Source organism: Nyctereutes procyonoides, unplaced genomic scaffold (genome assembly GCF_905146905.1).
Source record: "Nyctereutes procyonoides isolate TBG_1078 unplaced genomic scaffold, NYPRO_anot_genome, whole genome shotgun sequence".
Classification (NCBI taxonomy): domain Eukaryota; kingdom Metazoa; phylum Chordata; class Mammalia; order Carnivora; family Canidae; genus Nyctereutes; species Nyctereutes procyonoides.
Window position 1 is genome coordinate 27,120,458 of NW_026575131.1, and position 18,040 is coordinate 27,138,497.

An 18,040-nucleotide genomic window follows, 5' to 3' on the forward strand; every position below is an offset into this window, starting at 1 on the left:
GTGTTAACATTTGAAAACCATTGCTGTATCATTTAGGAATTGCATTCAGTTCCTAGTAACTGAGATTGTAAATAAGAAATCATTTATTTCTCTCATTGGTAAAAGAAGTTCAGAGATAGACAGTCCAGAGCTGGTATGGTGCTACATGTTATAATAAAGAACTTCAGGGTACAAGATGGCTGCTGAAGCTCCAGCCATTGTTTTTATATTCCAGACAGGAAACAGTAAGAAGGGAAATGGGAAAAAAAACAAACCAAACCAAACAAAAAAACAGCCTTTGCCAACTTCTCAGCCTCCTTTAAAAGAACTCTCCCAGGAGTCACATGGTATGTGTCATTGGCCAAAATTTATTTGCATGGCCACTCGTAGCTACTAGGGAGGTATAAACATATTATTCTAAGCTGGGCACACTGATGCTGTAAGTAGGATTTTGGTGTTCTTATTAAGGAAGGAAAGGAAAATAGATGAGTGTAGGCAGCCACATCTGCCATAACTCCCTTATACCATCATTGCATGGTATTGTGTGGAAAGACAGTTCCATTTGGAGTACCTCATTTTTTTTTTTTTTTACCTACTGCCAGTTCCTTTCAGACCATATGTTGGTTATTTTCTGAAGAACACCAAAGGAAAACGTGTTCATCATTTATGTGGTCAGTCATAATACTGGGAATCTACTATATCTGGTTTTTAGTTCCTTTTCATCCATCTGCCAGTCTCTTTTTCTCTTGATAAAGAAGGCCAAGAATCCACGAAAAACAAAAGGAGAGGATGAGGAAGCCAAGTCCAAAAACGGCTCTCCCACATTTTAGCTGTGTGATGCTCAGTCTAATGAGTACCATGTACCAAACTCCAGTGTATGGGGAGGGTTCATGAGATACTGTATATAAAAACACTTCTGGCATAAGAGCTGCTCAGTAAATACATTCATTGATTCCTTCCTTCATGTAGAGGGTGAAGGACATTGAACCTGAGATCAAGAAAGTAGAACTCTTTTGTTGGGTTCCTACTCTGAAGAAAACAGGGATGCTTTTGATATGGAAAATGTTCCACCCAGTAATACTTTGCCCTTAGTACTTATCCTTGCCACAGTTGGTGGAATCTGCCTTCTTAGCCATACATGTAGGTGTGGCAAGAGACCCTTGCAAAATTGAGTGAGATCAAACAAGTTCCTTCCCCTTTTCTAGGCCTCCTGGGTCTCCTGGAGAGCATAGACATACCATCATTTACCCGGCAACCTCACAGGGTTGGCTGTGGAGGGACAGCAGTTGGATGACTCTAAAGCCCTCAAAATATGCTCCCTGGACCACCAGCAGGGGCATCCCCTGAGAAGGCGTTACAAATTCGAACCATCGGGCCCTACCGCATGCAGTCCTGCGGAATTAGAAATGTGTCTTAATAAGCCCTCCATGTGGTTCTAATGCAAGCTAAAATTTGAGAACCACTGCTCTCAATTAAGCACTTCACACTTTTTTTTTTTAATTAGCACACTTTTCTCTCTGACAGGGAGTCATTTGACTCCCCACACCCCAACCCCGCCGTCTTCCATCTCTCCCCAGGCCGAAATGCTGTCAAATGTGCAGTTCCTTCTAACAAACCCAGTCTTTCAAACTGGGTGAGGCCTTGCTTTGTAGATTTTATTTGCACACTGACTAAAGTTCTTACAATCCATGTGACACAGACTGAAGTTCTTGCCAAACCTCGCTGTGGGGAGTGACACCATAAATAAAGGCCTTCAGCTATCTCATTTTCCTGAGCCAGTTGATTGTGTTCAAAATGCTTTTGTTTGGGGGAAATGGGCCTCATACAGCTCGACCCAAGGCAGTATCACAGGGCACTTCTACCTGAGTAATGAGTAAATAGAACAAAGTTTCTAGCATATTCCATAGTTCTGCTTTTGGAGAATGATACTCATACACAGGAGGAAAAAGTTAATACTGTACCAGGTAATAGGCTGGTAATGGTCATCATTGACAAAATTCTATTGGATTTGATTATTTGCTTGTGAAAATTAAGAGAAACATGGCTGGATGAAAATGAGCAATCTGCAGGATTTTCAGGGGTGGTGCCAAATTTAATTTCCGTAGTGCCAGAAAGTATACTAAATATTTTTCCCTTACCGTTGGTTTGCTGACTGTTTGTTTTGGGCTACACAGTAGTTTTATTTTGGAGAACGCCAGAGGAATTTTACATGCAGCAGTTCTGTGTTTAGCCAGAGCCAGACTGGGAATTCAAAAGGGGAGTTTCCCCATCATTCTCATCCCTTTGCTCAAGGAAGAGCTTGGACTCCTCAAGGAGGAGGGAAGACAGGAGGAGACACAGAAACCAAGGGGTGGAAGGACCAATGCAAGTGGTGAAGAACCAACTCATTCCCCTTCCTCAGAGCAAGCTGGATCACCAACCACGTGACACGGGGATGATTTGGGAGGTTGTTAGTTAATCTCAGCTGATTTGGTTTAATAATGGTGCGTTTCAGTAGGTAAGTTTTTAAGTCATCCACCATACTGTGGACTGCCTCCTGAGGAGTTATTTTTAGTACATTCTATATTCAAGAAATTATGGAATGCTGGTAGTAGAAAGGACGTGTTTTCTGCGGCATTGATCAGTTGGCTTGAGTTATAAAAGGCAACACAAGATGACCCAGGCAGGAAGGATGGAGTTATGTTCTTGAAGAGTAGCCACTGCCTCTGTTGACATAAGAATTCTAAGTCTTTAGGATGGACTTCAGCGTGCCAGGGTATTTATTTAGCTCACCGTCCCTGGAGGTCTCCAGTCACAGTCGCCTCTGCTTTCACCCAGTCCTGACATGTTGGGACTCCTTTATCGCCAGTCTCAAAACAGGGTGGGACTTCTACAATCCACTCAGCAGGTGCGGACCTTGCCTGAGATGGGGTAAGCAGGGGCTTTCTCTGGCAACTTCAAAACTGAGCCAAGTGAGTCAGTCTAGGATGGACACAACGTGAAGTTGTGTAAGTTCAGGTGCTAAGGGAAACCTTAAGCTCTGAGAAGCTAAGGAACAGGTCTGCAGAGGAAGAAGATTAGGGCAGAGATGAGAGGACACTGGGCATAGAGAGATAAGAATCCCTTACCAATCACCTTCCAGCAGCAGGTCCCATTTCCTCATGAGGCCCCACTGTACTGCTGGGTTTCTCAAGAGAACGCCCACATCTTTATAAGAATCTGCCTTTTTTTTTTCCCTCTAAAATCAAACTAGCTTAAATAACTTTTTTTTTTCCTTGCCGCCTTCTTTCTCAGACAAAGGCTGTTGGGGCCCTCCAGGCTTGATCTCACTCTGCAACCTAACAGTATTGCTCTATTTCTCAAAATGGAGGGGAGGCCAGGAAAATCTGGATTGTTCCCTTGGGAACATATGGGCCAGACAATAGACTCACTGCTATGTGTTCATGTTTTTGATTGTCATTGAGGGCCAAGTGCTTAGACTTCACTCTGATTTAATTGCCACAATGAGGATTCTGAGAGGTTATGGAACTCGCTCAGCAACACAGAGATGGGAAGTGACAGAGCCAAGAACTGGGGTTCAGGAGGAGCTGGCCAAGCTGCAGAAGAGACAAGGAAGATTCCAACCAGGCTCAGCTGTGGCCGGTGTCAGCAAAGGCTTGGCTCAAGGTGCTGAGTCACTGGGACTCTCAGGGATGCCTGTGCTCTGGGCAGTGAAGAGGGGTGTGTGAGTCATGTGGGGCAACGCAGGGGAGGGTCCATCGTGTTCAAATTGGAGTCTACTATCAAGCATCTGCAGTGATTTCTCTTCTTATTAGCATCTGTCCCTGAGGTTCTGTCAGTGGAGTGGGTGTTGTGAGAAGGACAAAGGGACATTGCACCGAGGCTTTGCTACAAGCCATCTCTCAGCTTGGGAGGTGAGGCCCATTCCCCAAGACACAGGCCTCTGCTTTCTGCCTGCACTTACCTGCTATCGTGTATACGATGCACAGGATTCCTCTGAGTACAAAATGGTGGGCCAGTCTCTGATGGGTCCATGGCCAGCATCTAATCCCAAACGAACTCGGGATCTGGGCTTTCATTTCTTATGGGAGAGAGTGCTGGTAACCTGTGGGCTGCTTTCAAAACCTGGAGCCCTTCCTTCCCATCCCAGAATGTGGCTTCCTGCCAGGTGCCTCTAGGGAGGGGTTGAGGGCCCTGTCTTGAGAAAGCCAGCTAGTCTAAGACAAGCAGTCTGTTTATGGTTGCCTCTGGGCTTTGCCTAAGACAGTAATATGCACACGATGGTGAATGGTTACAGTCATTTGTTACGAAAATAAAGGTGGCTTTCACATAGTTTTAAGGCCTTGTCATTGCAAAGCGTTTCCCTCCCCTCCCCTTTTAAAAGTTATGATTTAGTTTCTGGAGATCAGAGTAGACCAAGCTTTTGTAGCTCTGTGCTCCAGCATTCCCAAAACATGTCCAGGGCTTCCTAAACTCAAGGGAATTAGCCCAAGTTTGTGGAGTGGAACAAATTTGATGAATTTAGAGCCACAAGTCTTCTGTCTTCTATGTCTTGTTGAATCAATGTCTTGTTTCGCAAGAGCTGGTCATGATGCTAAGAGATAGCTGAAAAGAATTTTCCATGATGTCATCTGAGCTTGTGGGATTTGTGTGTGTGTGTGTGTGTGCATGTGCGCGCACCTCTCCTGGATAATAGCGTTCCTTCTGTTTTGGCCAGTTTTTCCTGACCCTAGTTTTGCATCCAGCCGGATAGTAGAATGTCTATTTTCTTTTCTCAGGCAAAATTAGTTGCTTTCCCAAATCTTTGTTAGAGTTGAATGAACCCCAGAAAGTGTGAGAATATATCCTAACAGCTGTCAATGGGAGCATTTTAGAATGTGCAAAAATACATTAATGGCAAGTTTTAATTACATACTCGGTATCCCAGATGTGGTGACTCTCTCTTCTGACAAATGTGAAATGCTACCTGCCCTTCCAAAGCGCTCAAAACCTAGAGGGCTTTTAACGTAGGTGGAGGCTGAGGGACCCAGCAGCTCACCGAGTGCCAAAGCCTGGCTCTGACCCCAGTGCGAGGCAGGCACTGACACATCCCTTTGGCTAGGGAGGCACGGTGCGTGCCTGCATGCCAGAGACACAGACAAAATGGTAAAGTTGCTTGCTCTCTCTGGGGGGGAGCCTGCCGACAAAGCCCTACCTTGGGTCCACCCACCTATTTGCTGAATTCTCTTTTTCTAGGAGAGTTTGCTGGCTTTGTTTTTTCCCTTACATGAGGGGGAAAGCCCCGGGATATGGGTGATTTGCCCCACTCTTTATTCAAAAATGAATTTGGCTGCTTGTAGTGAGAAATGCATATGCCCTTGAGCTTCAGAAGGGTGGAAACAGCGGGGAAGTACACTGTGTCCTGCTGCCGGAATCGTCTTCCTAGGGGGGCTGGGAATGGGCAAGTGGTTTGACGAATGGGCAAGCAATCCATGTGCTTTCCATCCTTCAGGTTCACCAGTACTACAGCTGTCTTCCAGAAGAGAAGGTTCCTTATGTCAACAGTCCTGGAGAGAAACTACGAATCAAGCAGCTACTACATCAGCTGCCGCCACATGACAATGAGGTAAGGAGCTAGTGGGACTTTATGAAGCCATTTCTTCGAAGGTTCTGTGAATTGTTACCTTCTTCAAACTCAGAATGCTGTGGTCAGTGAGATCTCCAAAGAAAATCTCTGGCCATTCATTTTAGATTTTTGCTTCCTTAATTAGAGCCAAAAGAAACTACCCAACACTTTCTGGAGAGTGTTACTGAAAAGCAGATCTCATTATGGACTGGATTCACCTCTATGCCTGGCACTACTAGCTGTTCTGGGGTATCCAGGGAGCAATAAAAGTTAAAAGCTCAAGCCCAGGTTTTTCCCTAGTTGAAGAAGAACGTGCTGGTGGGTGGAGTCCCTTAACTGATTGCAATTCCCTGGGCCAGTTCAAGCCCTGCAAAAACGGTGGGATTCTCTGGAATTCTCAGCATTGTTTCATTGTTAAATAAGTGTGTAAGTTTTCCACGTTATGCTGAAGTAGAAATCACATGTCCAAATTTACAGCTCTGAATGTCTGTGTTTTTGTCGTTTAAAGGCCAACTTTGGGGACGCCTGGGTGGCTCAGTGGTTGAGTGTTTGCCTTCAGCTCAGGGGGTGATCCCAGAGTCCTGGGATCGAGTCCCACGTCGGGCTCCCTGCATGGAGCCTGCTTCTCCCTCTGCCTGTGTCTCTGCCTCTCTCTCTCTCTCTCATGAATAAATAAAATTTTTAAAAAATAAATAAATAAAATAAAAAATAAAGGCCAACTTTGCAGGGTCACCATTTGTGGAAGGATGGCTTACAGGCTGTCCTTTTTTCCTGAACCTGGATACAAGGCACTATAATAAGTAGGCATTTCTTATCTTTGAAGTCAAATTGCTCATGAAGGGAAATCCATGAATACATTTTTAAAAGATCATCCAGCTTGAGGGACCTAGGTTTTAAACTAGAAATTAATTTTTAAGTATCTGTCTTTTAAAATTAGTCATCCTCTAGAATTCAATTGTCCACCTAACTGATTGCATTTTAAACAATTTTAAATTGAAAGGAGAAATAAACCCCTTTAGAGAGCCTGGACCCCAGCTTTCTACCCACTGCTCCCACCCACAAGCTGGGCTCTCTGGGGAAATGAGTAGGTACTATTTTAGTTTTTATCTTCCCATATTCAGATCAAAAGGGATAATTCAAAAGCTTCAAAGATAAATTTGAGTAAGTGAAGCAAAAGCTTTACTGAAACTAAAGCAAGTCCCTAGAAAGAGAACCACAATTTCCTGTCGCCCATTTCTGACTTCATAAAACAAATACAAACAATGTTTTCTCCTTTAAAGCTGAGAGCAAGCACTGTAACCCGATGCTCAGCTAACTAATTTGGAAGTGAAAATGCGGGTTTTTACAAGCAAGAGGGGAGTGCCTTTCTTTAAAAGCACATCCATAAAATGTCAGTGCTGTAACCATATATTCTGGGCTAGTCAGGTCACAGCGGTGCTCGCAGGGACATCAACACAAGAACTTTTAACACTTTTTTACTTGATAGAGCAAGGTGATCTGTTCTCTGCTTTTAATGACTTATTCTATTTACAGTTAAATGTGGTTTTATGAAAAGAGACCATTCAAACTTCTTCTTCCTGTTGGTGAGAATTCCTTACATGTGACCCAATGGGCAGATTCTGCCCACTTGACATGGCCCTTTTGAGGAAAAAGAGTGATTCTAAAGTCAATATCTGATCATTTGCTCTTTCACCCAGATGAAACAACTGAGACACAGACAGCTGCACTGCTTTTCCAGCTAGGATGCAATGCAACAGTCTTGGTCCAAAAGTTTCCCACTAACTGTCATACAACCATCTGAACATTTCACCTAACTTTCCGCAGTTCAGATTATTCAAAAGTAGACAGAATGTGGGATTAGATCCACGTTTCCCAAAGTGTGGCAGACACAGAACTTTGGGTGGTACCTAGACACGGCCATAAGTGAAAGTGAGCCAAGTAATGAGAGAATCACTCCCTTTTAAATTGAGTACTGGGTGGTATTCTATATGTTAGCAAATTGAACACCAATAAAAAATAAATTTATGAAAAAAAATAAATAAATTGTGCTTCATTCCTTGAGGATTGAGTGGTTGAATAAGCCCCAGGGGGTGGGGGTGGGGGGTTGGATTTCAGTTTGGGCTAGCAGTTTTTTGACACCAGTCTCCACTTTTCAGTAACCACATTAAGAATCATCTCCATTTCAGGATCTCCCTTGAGCAGAAGTAGCTAAAATCTAACAACATGATTTTGTTCTCACACTGTTTCGCTTTATGGTCACGTTCTGGGTTTTGTAGGTGATACTGACTTTTAATTTATAGTCATAATATACTTTCTTTTTAGTAAATGTATTCAGGTTTTAAAAAGTGAGACCAATTTAAAGACAGTATTAAGTACATAATAGTGTAAGACTACGGTAGACTTTCCGTGGTATGTGTTAATAAGAGGAGAGACTGGGAAATGCTGGATTTGAGTGTCTATAGTGTCCCTCCCTTAACTCTGTGAGTTTTTGTGTTGAACAAGAAGGAAAAGATCTTACGAAAGTTGATGGATTAGCCAGTGGGCAGCCCTTCCCTCCTGCACACAGATAAACATGCAGGGACTTCAGGGAAACAGCACACATACCTCTGGACCAACCCCTCCACCTCAAGACTTTGGTTCCCCATTTTCCCAAAATGAGGTGGGAGGACAGAAACTTTGAGCCCTCTGACAGCTGTTCTGGCTCGCTGGCCTGGAGCCATCCTTTGGTGTCAAGGATCACTGACATGAACACATGGAGGTGAATATATTAGGACCCCACAATCCATTTGAAGATCCACATCATTTTTAAAGTAGGAAAAAGCCCCAGATCTTGACTAGCACCAGAGCTGCCCTACATGATGTGGATCTTAATGGGATAGTAGAACAGGGCAGTAAGGATGAGGGACAATTACAGAATCTTTAGCCTTCTCGTGACTTGGGCTCTGGACTTTGGAGCCTTTGGTAAGTTCTTCTGGCCATCAACCATCTCAGTAGAGACTCACTTTGACCAGCCCCGAGCCTGCTGGTGGGACAGTGCAGGGCAGTGCTGTAAAGCTGAATAGGAGCATGCTTAAGGAGAAAACTCTGGCATGGCCTTCAGAAATCCCACGGAGCAAGGGCAACATCCTCCGTGACTCACCTCTGTGTCTGTTCAGGTTCGATATTGCAACTCCCTGGATGAGGAAGAGAAGAGGGAGCTAAAGCTCTTCAGCAACCAGAGAAAACGTGAAAACTTGGGTCGAGGGAATGTCAGGCCCTTCCCAGTCACGATGACAGGGGCTATCTGTGAACAGGTGAGAATGGATTCCAGGGAAGGGGGAGGGATGGCTCTGGCATCCTCTTACACATTTGTTCATTCAATAGGTGTTGTAGTGAGTGCCTACTATGGGCCGGGCACAGTTCTAGCTCTTGGGGATACATTGGTGAACAAAAGATTTGAAGGCTCATTTTACCCTTTTAAGGGTAGTGAGATCCTACCTGAGGGGAGTGGGTGCCATTCGGTGGCCCTCTTTGGAGATTTCAGAAGGATGGGATGAGAAGGTTCAGGTGGGTGGAATGGAGAAGCTACTTAACAGGGCAGCCACAGCACCAGAGAGTTGGCAGTGGAGTCTTCACTCTCGATACTCACCCTTGAGATGCAAGTGGTCAGCAGTTAAGATGTGAGATTTGGGGGAATAGAGAAAAGGAGAGGGGCTCCTGGGTAGTTCAGTGGGTTGGACAGCTGATTCTTGGTTTCAGCCCAGGTCGTCATCTCAGGGTCTTGGGATGGAGCCCTGCATCCGGCTCTACACTCAGCAGGAGTGTGCTTGAGGATTCTTCCTCCTTTTCCCTTTGCCATACCTCCCTCCTTCCCCACCCAAATAAACAAATAGATAAATCTTTGAAAAATATGAGGCACCTGGGTGGTCCAGTCAGTTAAGCATCCAACCCTTGGTTTCAGATCAGATCATGATCTCGGGTTGTGAGATCAAGCCCTGTGTCATGCTCCCTGCTTAGTGTGGAATCTGCTTAAGTTCCTCTCTCCCTCCGCCACTGTCCCTCTTCCCAGCATACTCTCTTCTTTCTAAAATAAAGAAACAAACCTTTAAAGAAATGCTAATAGCAGTTTTTAAAATAAAGATGTAAGATTCAGTGTCCTTAAATCAGGAATTCTAACACTCTGAGATGGGTCTCCTGGGACCAGCCCAGCTCGACTCTCCTAAGGAAAAAGGAAAGTTGGGCATCATTTCGTGAGCAAGTATCAAAAGTTGTGCAGAATAGTGACAAGAGCACCAAGGCAGTAAAGTTTAACTCCTGTTTCTGCCAGATGACCTTGACCATGTTATTTCCCCTCCATTTTGTCATCTGCAAAATGCAGGTGATAAATGTCTACGTCATGGAACTAAGGTGAGGATTATATGGGATCCTGTATTGTTAAAGGAACTAAGCAAGGAGGCCGTTACACTGTGGTGTCTCTGATATCTTCATAGCTACTTAAGCAAACCAAAACCAAGCCAAAGGCAATGTCTTAGTATTGAGAAAAATGACACTGAAGACAATAGGCAACTAGCCTTTCTCAAATAAGGCAACTGCTTAAGCTACAGCCAGTTAAATAATGTCCCGGCTTTGCATCCCCATCTTCTCTGTAAGAACCTCTCTGCTCACTCCAGATAGGTAGAGCCCTCCTTACCAAGTAAACTCTTGCAAATTTTAATATGCCTCAGTTTACGTTTTAGCGCTGTACATTATCCCAGGTCTACTAACAGTCTAAAAGGCAAGGGTAGTAATTTCTGTAACAGTGTCTTTCTTCTGTCTGGTCACTACCACAGATGAGCTCCCCGAGACTGTTGCATGAGACCTTTACTTCATTTCCTATGAAATGTTTAATCCCACATGATGGCCATGACATGGGAAAGTTTTGGAAGTATCTTTTCTACGCTGCAGACATTGTCCCCAGAGCCAGCCACTCACACAGGGCCAAGGAACTAGACCCTCAGCCCCTGAAGGTCAAGGCCGATGCCATGGTCAGCAGAGAGCCTTTCCCTGGACCTCCCAGCTCACACTTTACTCCTCCCTCCAAAGCCCAACCTCAGCCATAACATGGGATATCAGAGATACTGCCTTGTATCTTTTTGGAACAGAAGCGAGAAGATAGGAGAGGTGGGAGGAAGAAGTCCTTTCCCTAGTGTGGCCTTAGACCTGGTGTGTTTGCAGTCAAGACTAGGTAAACAGGGATGCTTGTGTAGCTCAGCGGTTGAGCATCTGCCTTCGGTTTCGGTTCAGGTCGCGATCCCAGGGTCCTGGGATGGAGTCCTACGTTGGGCTCCCCACAGGGAGCCTGCTTCTCCCTCTGCCTGTGTCTCTGCCTCTCTGTCTCTCCTGAATAAATAAACATCTTTAAAAAAATAAAAAAATAAATAGACTAAAAATAAAATAGAATAAAATAAAATAGACTAAAAAAATAAATAGAATAAAAAAGACTAGATAAATAGATGTTAGATAAAACAGATTGAAAGCATGCCTGAAAGGCTTTGGAGAAATCATTAAAGTACTTTTATGAACCCACTCCCTGCTCCACTCCCTGTCCCCCTCTTGTACCCCCACCCCTGAAACCTACTGCTTGTGGCATTCAACTTGGCTGTGCCTCCGAATGGAGTTGGGAGCTCCTAGGAGATACAGACACCTTCCCCACTTGTCAGCTTGCCTCCGGCTGCAGAGCTCCTGTGTGTCATTGTGCCAAAGGAGCTTTTCTTTCTTTCCCAACTTGTCATGCCTGATTTTCCCAGTACTTCATCTTGGTCTTATTCGCAAGGAAGGGGTGTGGGAAGGAAGGCAAGCGAACCCTGCACGGCCACGTGCATAAAGCAGGTGGCATGGTGACTAGCTTGAGAATAAGAGTGCAGTAACCCACTCTTAGGGGGCTGTGGGGTTCTTAGAGCCTTTGCGCGTGGCCCTGAGAGAAGGGACCAGAGTGCGGACTGACATGTCTGTTTGCTTTGCAGTGCGGAGGCCAGATTAACGGCGGGGACATCGCTGTGTTTGCGTCGCGCGCCGGCCACGGTGTTTGCTGGCACCCACCGTGCTTCATATGCACTGTCTGCAACGAGCTGCTGGTGGACTTGATCTACTTCTACCAAGATGGGAAGATATACTGTGGCAGGCACCACGCCGAGTGCCTGAAGCCGCGCTGCGCAGCCTGCGACGAGGTCAGAGCACACTGCATGGGGCTCCCAGCGCGGCCCATAGCCCCTCACTTCTGCCAGAGGCCACACTTGGTCCTGTGCTGTCTTTCCTGCACAGAAGAAAACCATAGGCCACTCCACCTTCTTATATTAGAGCCTTGCAAGAGAAGCCCCACCCATCCCCGGTTGCTAGCATGTCCAAAAGTCCCAGTGTCCTGGGCATCCAGGTAGGAAGGCAGTTTCTGTAGCTGAGGAGAGTCTCTGGCACTGGGGCAGTTACAAACTCTCAAAGGAAGGCCTCGTGCAGCTTGAGATTTCAGCCCGAGTCCCAGGGAATAATCAATCATCAATAACTGTGGGGCACTTAAGCCTTAAAATAGTTCCAAATCCTAAGCTTCAATGGGACAAACCTGGTTTGAGAAGAGAGACATTTGATGGCACTATTTAGTGTTCCCATAATTTACAAGCGTTTGGATGGGGATTGAGGAGGTAGGTGCATACTCCCTGGTCTGAGAGGTACTTGAATTTGCGACTCCAGGTCAGACAGTAGGGTAGAACATAAAGCCTGTGCCTGGTGTTTCTCCCACCAGGGGCACATCCAGATATGATCTGTAAGCTGCAAGTACAGAAAACTTGCTTTGGCTTCAAAAGTTTGGAGCTTATATTTCTATAAAAAAATTTTTTTTCAAGTTTGGAGGAGAAAGGAGAATATTCTAAACCTGACCACTTTTATGGGAATAATTTGGGAAAGATCTTGGATAGGGGTTTCCTCCTGCACAGAATAGAGTTCTGATTGTCTGCCCCTGCCTCTGCAAACAGCAGTGTGGGCTTCTGGAAGCAGGACTCCCCCTTTTCATCCATAGCCCACTCCTGCCTGCCTTGGAGGGGTTTGCTCTTCTAGGAAGAAGTTGACCAGCCTTAAGGAATTTGTATTCTAATGCTAATGGCGATGTTTCTAGAGAGACCCTCTAGATGGGTATTTGGGAAAATAAATTCAGGTCCACCTGAATTCAGGTGGCCATTTTACTTTCATGCCTCAGTTTCTACTTCTGGAAAGGAGGGCTCCTCATGCTTTATGTTATCTAATGGCAGATAGAGCATGATGATTGGAGTGTTTTGAAATTTTTGTTTATTGAGACGTAATTCACCTAGCATAAGGCTCACCTTTGTTAGGTGTCCAATTTGGTGGATTTTAGTATATTCACAGTTTTGCAACTCTCACTGCTGTCTAATCCCAGGACATTTTCATTACCCCAAAAGAAACTTTGAATCTATTAGCAGTCATTTCCCTTCTCCCCCTTCCTGGCAGCCACTAATCTCTTCTCTGCATGTTTTCAAATATTCTGGACATTTTACATAAGTGGAATCAGACAATGTGTGATCTTTTGTGTGTGACCGCTTTCATTTAGCCTAAGGTTTTCGGAGTTAATATGTCATAGTGTATCAATACGTTATTCTTTCCAAGGCTGAATAATATTCAGTTGTGCGTATAGATCCCATTTGGTTGAGCCATTTGTCAGGTGAGAGACATTTAAAGTTCTTTCCACTTTTTGAGTATTATGATCAGTGCTGCTATGAACATTCATATGCAGGTTTTTGCATGGACTTATATTTTTAGTTTTCTTGAGTTTATCTGTAGGAGGCGAATTGTTGGGTCATGTGGCAATTCTGTGTTTAACTTTTGAGGCAGTGCAGACTTTCTTTCAGAGAAGCTATACCATTTTATATTTCCCACTCTCTCTGAAGAAGTTTCCAGTTTCTCCACATCCTCCTCAATACTGTACTTTTCATTGTAGTCATCTTGGTGCAAAGTGATATCACATTGTGGTTTTGATATGTATGTCCTAATGAGTAATAACATTGAGTATCTTTTCATGTGTTTGTTGGCTTTTTGTGTATCTTCTGTTTTGGAGAATGGTGTATTCAAACCCTTTGCCTGTTTTTGTTTTTTTTTTTTTAATTGGGTGATTTTTCTTTTTATTGTGGGGCTACTAGTATATTCTGGATATTAGCTCCTTATCTGATACATGCTTTGCAACTTTTTCCTCCCACTTTGTGGTTACATTTTCACTTTCTTGATGTCTTTTGAAGTTTTTAATTCTGATGAAGTTTAATTTATCTGTTTTTTTTTTTTCTTTCGTTGCTCACATTTGTGGTGTCCTAGCTAAGAAACCATTGCTTAATCCAGGTCCTGAAGATTTATATTTGTGTTTTCTTTTAAGCATTTTATAGTATTTGGCTCTTTAGGTCTCTGATCTCTTTTGAATTAATTTTTGTGTACAGCTCAGATTCGTTCTTTTGCATGTGGTTATCCAGCTGTCCCAGCCACATTTGTTGAAAAGACTGTTGTTTCCCCATTGAATGTCCTTGGCATCTTTGTTGATAATCAGTAGGCCATAAATGTTTGGGTTTGTTTCTGGACTTTCAGTTCTCTTCTATTGATCTATACGTCTGTTTTTATACCAGGACCACACTGCCCTGATTACTATAGTTTGTAGTAAGCTTTGAAGTCTGTGCTTTGAAATTTTAAAGACTATATTAGAGGTCAAAACACAAGTGCTTCTGAGGGCAAGGCAGGTTTTGTACATGAAGGTAACTCATTTTAAGACAACAGTGAGTGGTGAAAAATATGACCAAATTGGAGAACTCACCACTCATCTGGAAGCAGCAGCAATCCTTCTCAACTACTGTGTTTTCGACAAAGAAACCAGGATTCTAGGTGTTAATATGACATTTCCTATTTTTAAAAAGATTGTGCATCAGCCAAGTAAAACTTGTATGTGTTTCCAAAGTGCCCATGAGCTGTCAGTTTCTGGTCTTGCTTTATCTTTTTCAGGGTAGATTATTTCTTTTGTTAAAATGTAGTTCAATTAATATCTGGCCGGGCCAAAAACCGAGGTTAATTGTGCTTGGGGCAAATCATAATATGTAAACGGATATAGATCTGGAATACTCATAGACATAGAGATTTTTGTTAATAATTGGTGGGAAGGACCTGCTTTCCTATCCTTCTAGTTTGGGGCCCCTATAGCTGTTTTCTTTTCGAGTGCATTCTCAGGGCTGGGTCTTAACCACTCATCATTTGGCTTCCCCATCTCCAGATCATCTTTGCAGATGAATGCACAGAAGCCGAGGGACGCCACTGGCACATGAAACACTTCTGCTGCTTTGAGTGCGAGACCGTGCTTGGTGGCCAGCGCTATATCATGAAAGAGGGAAGGCCCTACTGTTGTCACTGCTTCGAGTCCTTGTATGCAGAATACTGCGACACCTGTGCCCAACACATAGGTGAGGCAGCGCTTGATGCTTGACTCAGTCCTACTTAGTGTCTGATATAGTTAGAAGCCCTTTGGCCAACTCATACTGGCTGAAGCCAACAGGGGAATTTCTTGGCTCCTGTTACTGGAAAGGCCAAGGAGTATTCTTGCTTCAGGTAGGGATGACTCAAGGGTTTAGACAAAGTCTGAGGGTTTTTTTGTCAGCTCTGCTTGCCTTCTATTGCCATTGCTAAAAAGGAAGCTGTCTTCACATGCTGGCTAATAAGAGGACTCCCCACTTATACATAATCTTAGCACTCACATTCTCAAAAGGAATGGGGCCATGTCTGTTCTGGTATCTAAATCAGTTCCTTCCAATAGGAATCTTATCATCCCTGGTTTGGTCATGTGTTGCATCCTGGAAAAAAAAAGAGAATAGGGTATTTTGGTTGGTCTGCCTGCATCATAACCCTCACCTCCCACCCCGAAATAGGGTTATGTGATATACAGCCCCACTACTGAGTGGACAAGGAGAGGTCTCAGAAGGAAACTATGAGGGAAAATATAAGCAGATGTCTTCCACGTCTTGGAAAACTTGAGGATCAGTGGAGGGAGGAACCAAAATAGCCCTCTTGGTAGGAAGAGGTAGTCAAGAAAACCAAATGGTTTCTGGCAAGCATGTCTTAAAAAAAAAAAAAAATCAGCAAAAGCTGACCCAGCCAAATACAAAGCAAGAGAACCTGAAATAGCTTATAAGCTCTCAACTCCCCAAATAAGCAGCAGATCTGAGATGGTGGAAATCATTTCCCTTTTACAAATAACCGATTTGTTCAACCCTTCAGTGCTATTCCAAATCATGCTGCATCTGTGGCTTCTTCATTCAACTTGCCTGTTCTGGCACCTTGAGAATGAGCCACCCTTTAAAAAGGAAAAGAAAGAGTTGGCAGGGGATGAACGTCTGTGAGACCAGCAGCCTGCTCTTCGCTATGGCTTGTGCTCTTCCAAGAAATCTGCTCAGAAGCTGCCAGCTTCTTACCTCTAGAGGGGAGATGGGGAGATAATCAGTCTGGGAGCCCATTTTGCCCCACTTCAAAGATTTTATCAGGAACAGAAAGAGGTGACTTTGTCTCCTTGCTTCATCAGAAGTGGTATTAATCAAATGAAAACCTAGCTAGTAATGTGGAGAGCTTTGTGAGCCGATGAAAATCACAGCTTTACGGACTAGGCACCTACTAGGTGTTCAGTGGTCGTTTGTCATTGGGAAGTCTGTCCCACAGACTCTGGCCTGCTTCTGTGAGGCCTTTCTGAGCTGGGATCCCCATGGGCCCAGAGTTCACCATTGCTATGCAGCAGTATTATCCAGCAGTATTCCCTGCTGGGGGCCTGGGTGATATGCAGATCCACTTTCCTCTGAAGGCCTCACCTTCTCACTGCCTAATACCTCAACTAAGGGCCCACCAGCTTTCATTTCTCACAAGATCAAAACGGTGAAACAGACCTGCTCTGATGGTAAGAGTTAGGAGACAGGGAGATGATGTGGACAGGTGGCTGGCCACGTGAGGAAGGACAGGATGGGCTGTGTCAGGCGAGAGCAGTGAAGCTTTCAGACCCAGTGCTGCTCACCCTGGATTCTGGTCTGCCAGCAGGTGCCGAGTGCACAGATAGTTTACCTGCAGCCATGACACCTCCTTCTCACTGGTGTTGCTGTTTCTTCTGTTCCTTTCCATTGAGGCTTAAAAGCCTCTCCAGAAACCACCACTTAGAATTTTTGCTCACCAACTTGGAAGAGAGAAAATATGTCTGTCACCACAGCATGCCTCCCTCAGAAGGCCCCTCTGTTTTCTTCTCTTTCTCCTTCTAGCTATTCGAGACTGTGATTGGCGTTCCCTCCTCCTCCCACTTAAATCCATAAAAAGGCATCAATCTTTTACCAGAAAAGGGGACCTCCGTGTCCTGCAGTATTATCATTGCTGTAGTTAAAATACAGCCCCGGATATTTTTTTTCTCCTCAATCTACTTTTCTGTGAAACCTAATTTTCCTGCAACAGTGAAAGGGTGTGCTGTGTATATCATGCATACCACCATCTCCTGGTGCTTTGCTCTGACCATATTATACAAATATTGCATATTTATACAGCCGCCCAGAGTGGACTCTGCATCAGGCAACCGTTGCTAGGGCAACAGTACTTTTGCCTGCGCGCAGCAGAGTAAACAGTCCTATAAACAGACTGAAGCTAGAGCAGCAGTAGACACACACACCCTCCGAGGAGGGCTTACAGGGCTTAGAGGGGGGAATTAAAAAGGAACACTTAGATGTGGAACAGCAGAGCCCTTTTCCAGATGTTTTGAGTTCAGGACTAGTTCAGAGGACTATCTGACATCAGGGATGTTTATCAGGGACCACGTTGCACTGCCTGCTGAGCCATTTTGTCCCCTTCTTCCTCTCTGCTCACCCCAGCCCAGCCTTCTGCAAGACCCTGTCCCCAGAACTGGGCTCCTGCTGCCCCATCTGAGCGCACGTCCTCACAGAAGCAGGGAAAAGCAGCTGGCAAGGGCCCATATGGGAACTAGGCTTCCTGCGTGCCTCTGACAGCCAGCCGGTGAGGCTGCAGCTGCTTGGGTTGCAGGGCAGCCCAGGGTGTGAGCACAGCCTGCCGCAGGGGAGGGCAGAGAAGACCCAGCCAGCCTTTCTTGGACCGCATCCAGGCCGTGGCCCTCAGTACAGAGAGGGAAACATTAGGCGTTAGGACCTAACAAAAATAGAAGAAGAGCACTGGGGATGGCTAGCAAATGCAGGCCCAATGTTACCCTCTGCAGATTAACTCACAACAACCCTGTGAAGTCACAACTATTATTATCTCCAGGCTCCTACAGAGGAGACTGAGGCACAGAGAAATGAAGCCGCTTGCTTAGGGTCACACAGCTGCAGAGCCAAGATTGGAAGCTCAGCAGATGGGTTTCAGCTGGAATGGGATGGGAACCTTGTTTCCTCTGACTCCTCAGGAACTCCTGAAGCGTCACTCCTAACCACAGCAGGGCTCTGCCCCCATGTGCGGCCT

The 18,040-nt window shown here is 44.9% G+C and overlaps 1 protein-coding gene across 4 annotated transcripts in view; it reads left to right on the forward strand.

Moving 5' to 3' along the window:
• The window catches only part of PRICKLE2 (prickle planar cell polarity protein 2), a 325,226-nt gene that overhangs the window by 263,466 nt on the left and 43,720 nt on the right, over positions 1-18,040 (forward strand). For all 4 annotated transcript variants that reach the window (XM_055343591.1, XM_055343595.1, XM_055343594.1 and 1 more), the window contains 4 exons: positions 5,450-5,563; positions 8,719-8,856; positions 11,545-11,748; positions 14,826-15,012. In XM_055343591.1, the coding sequence (XP_055199566.1) occupies positions 5,450-5,563; positions 8,719-8,856; positions 11,545-11,748; positions 14,826-15,012 (643 nt within the window). The remainder of the gene's footprint in view (positions 1-5,449; positions 5,564-8,718; positions 8,857-11,544; positions 11,749-14,825; positions 15,013-18,040) is intronic.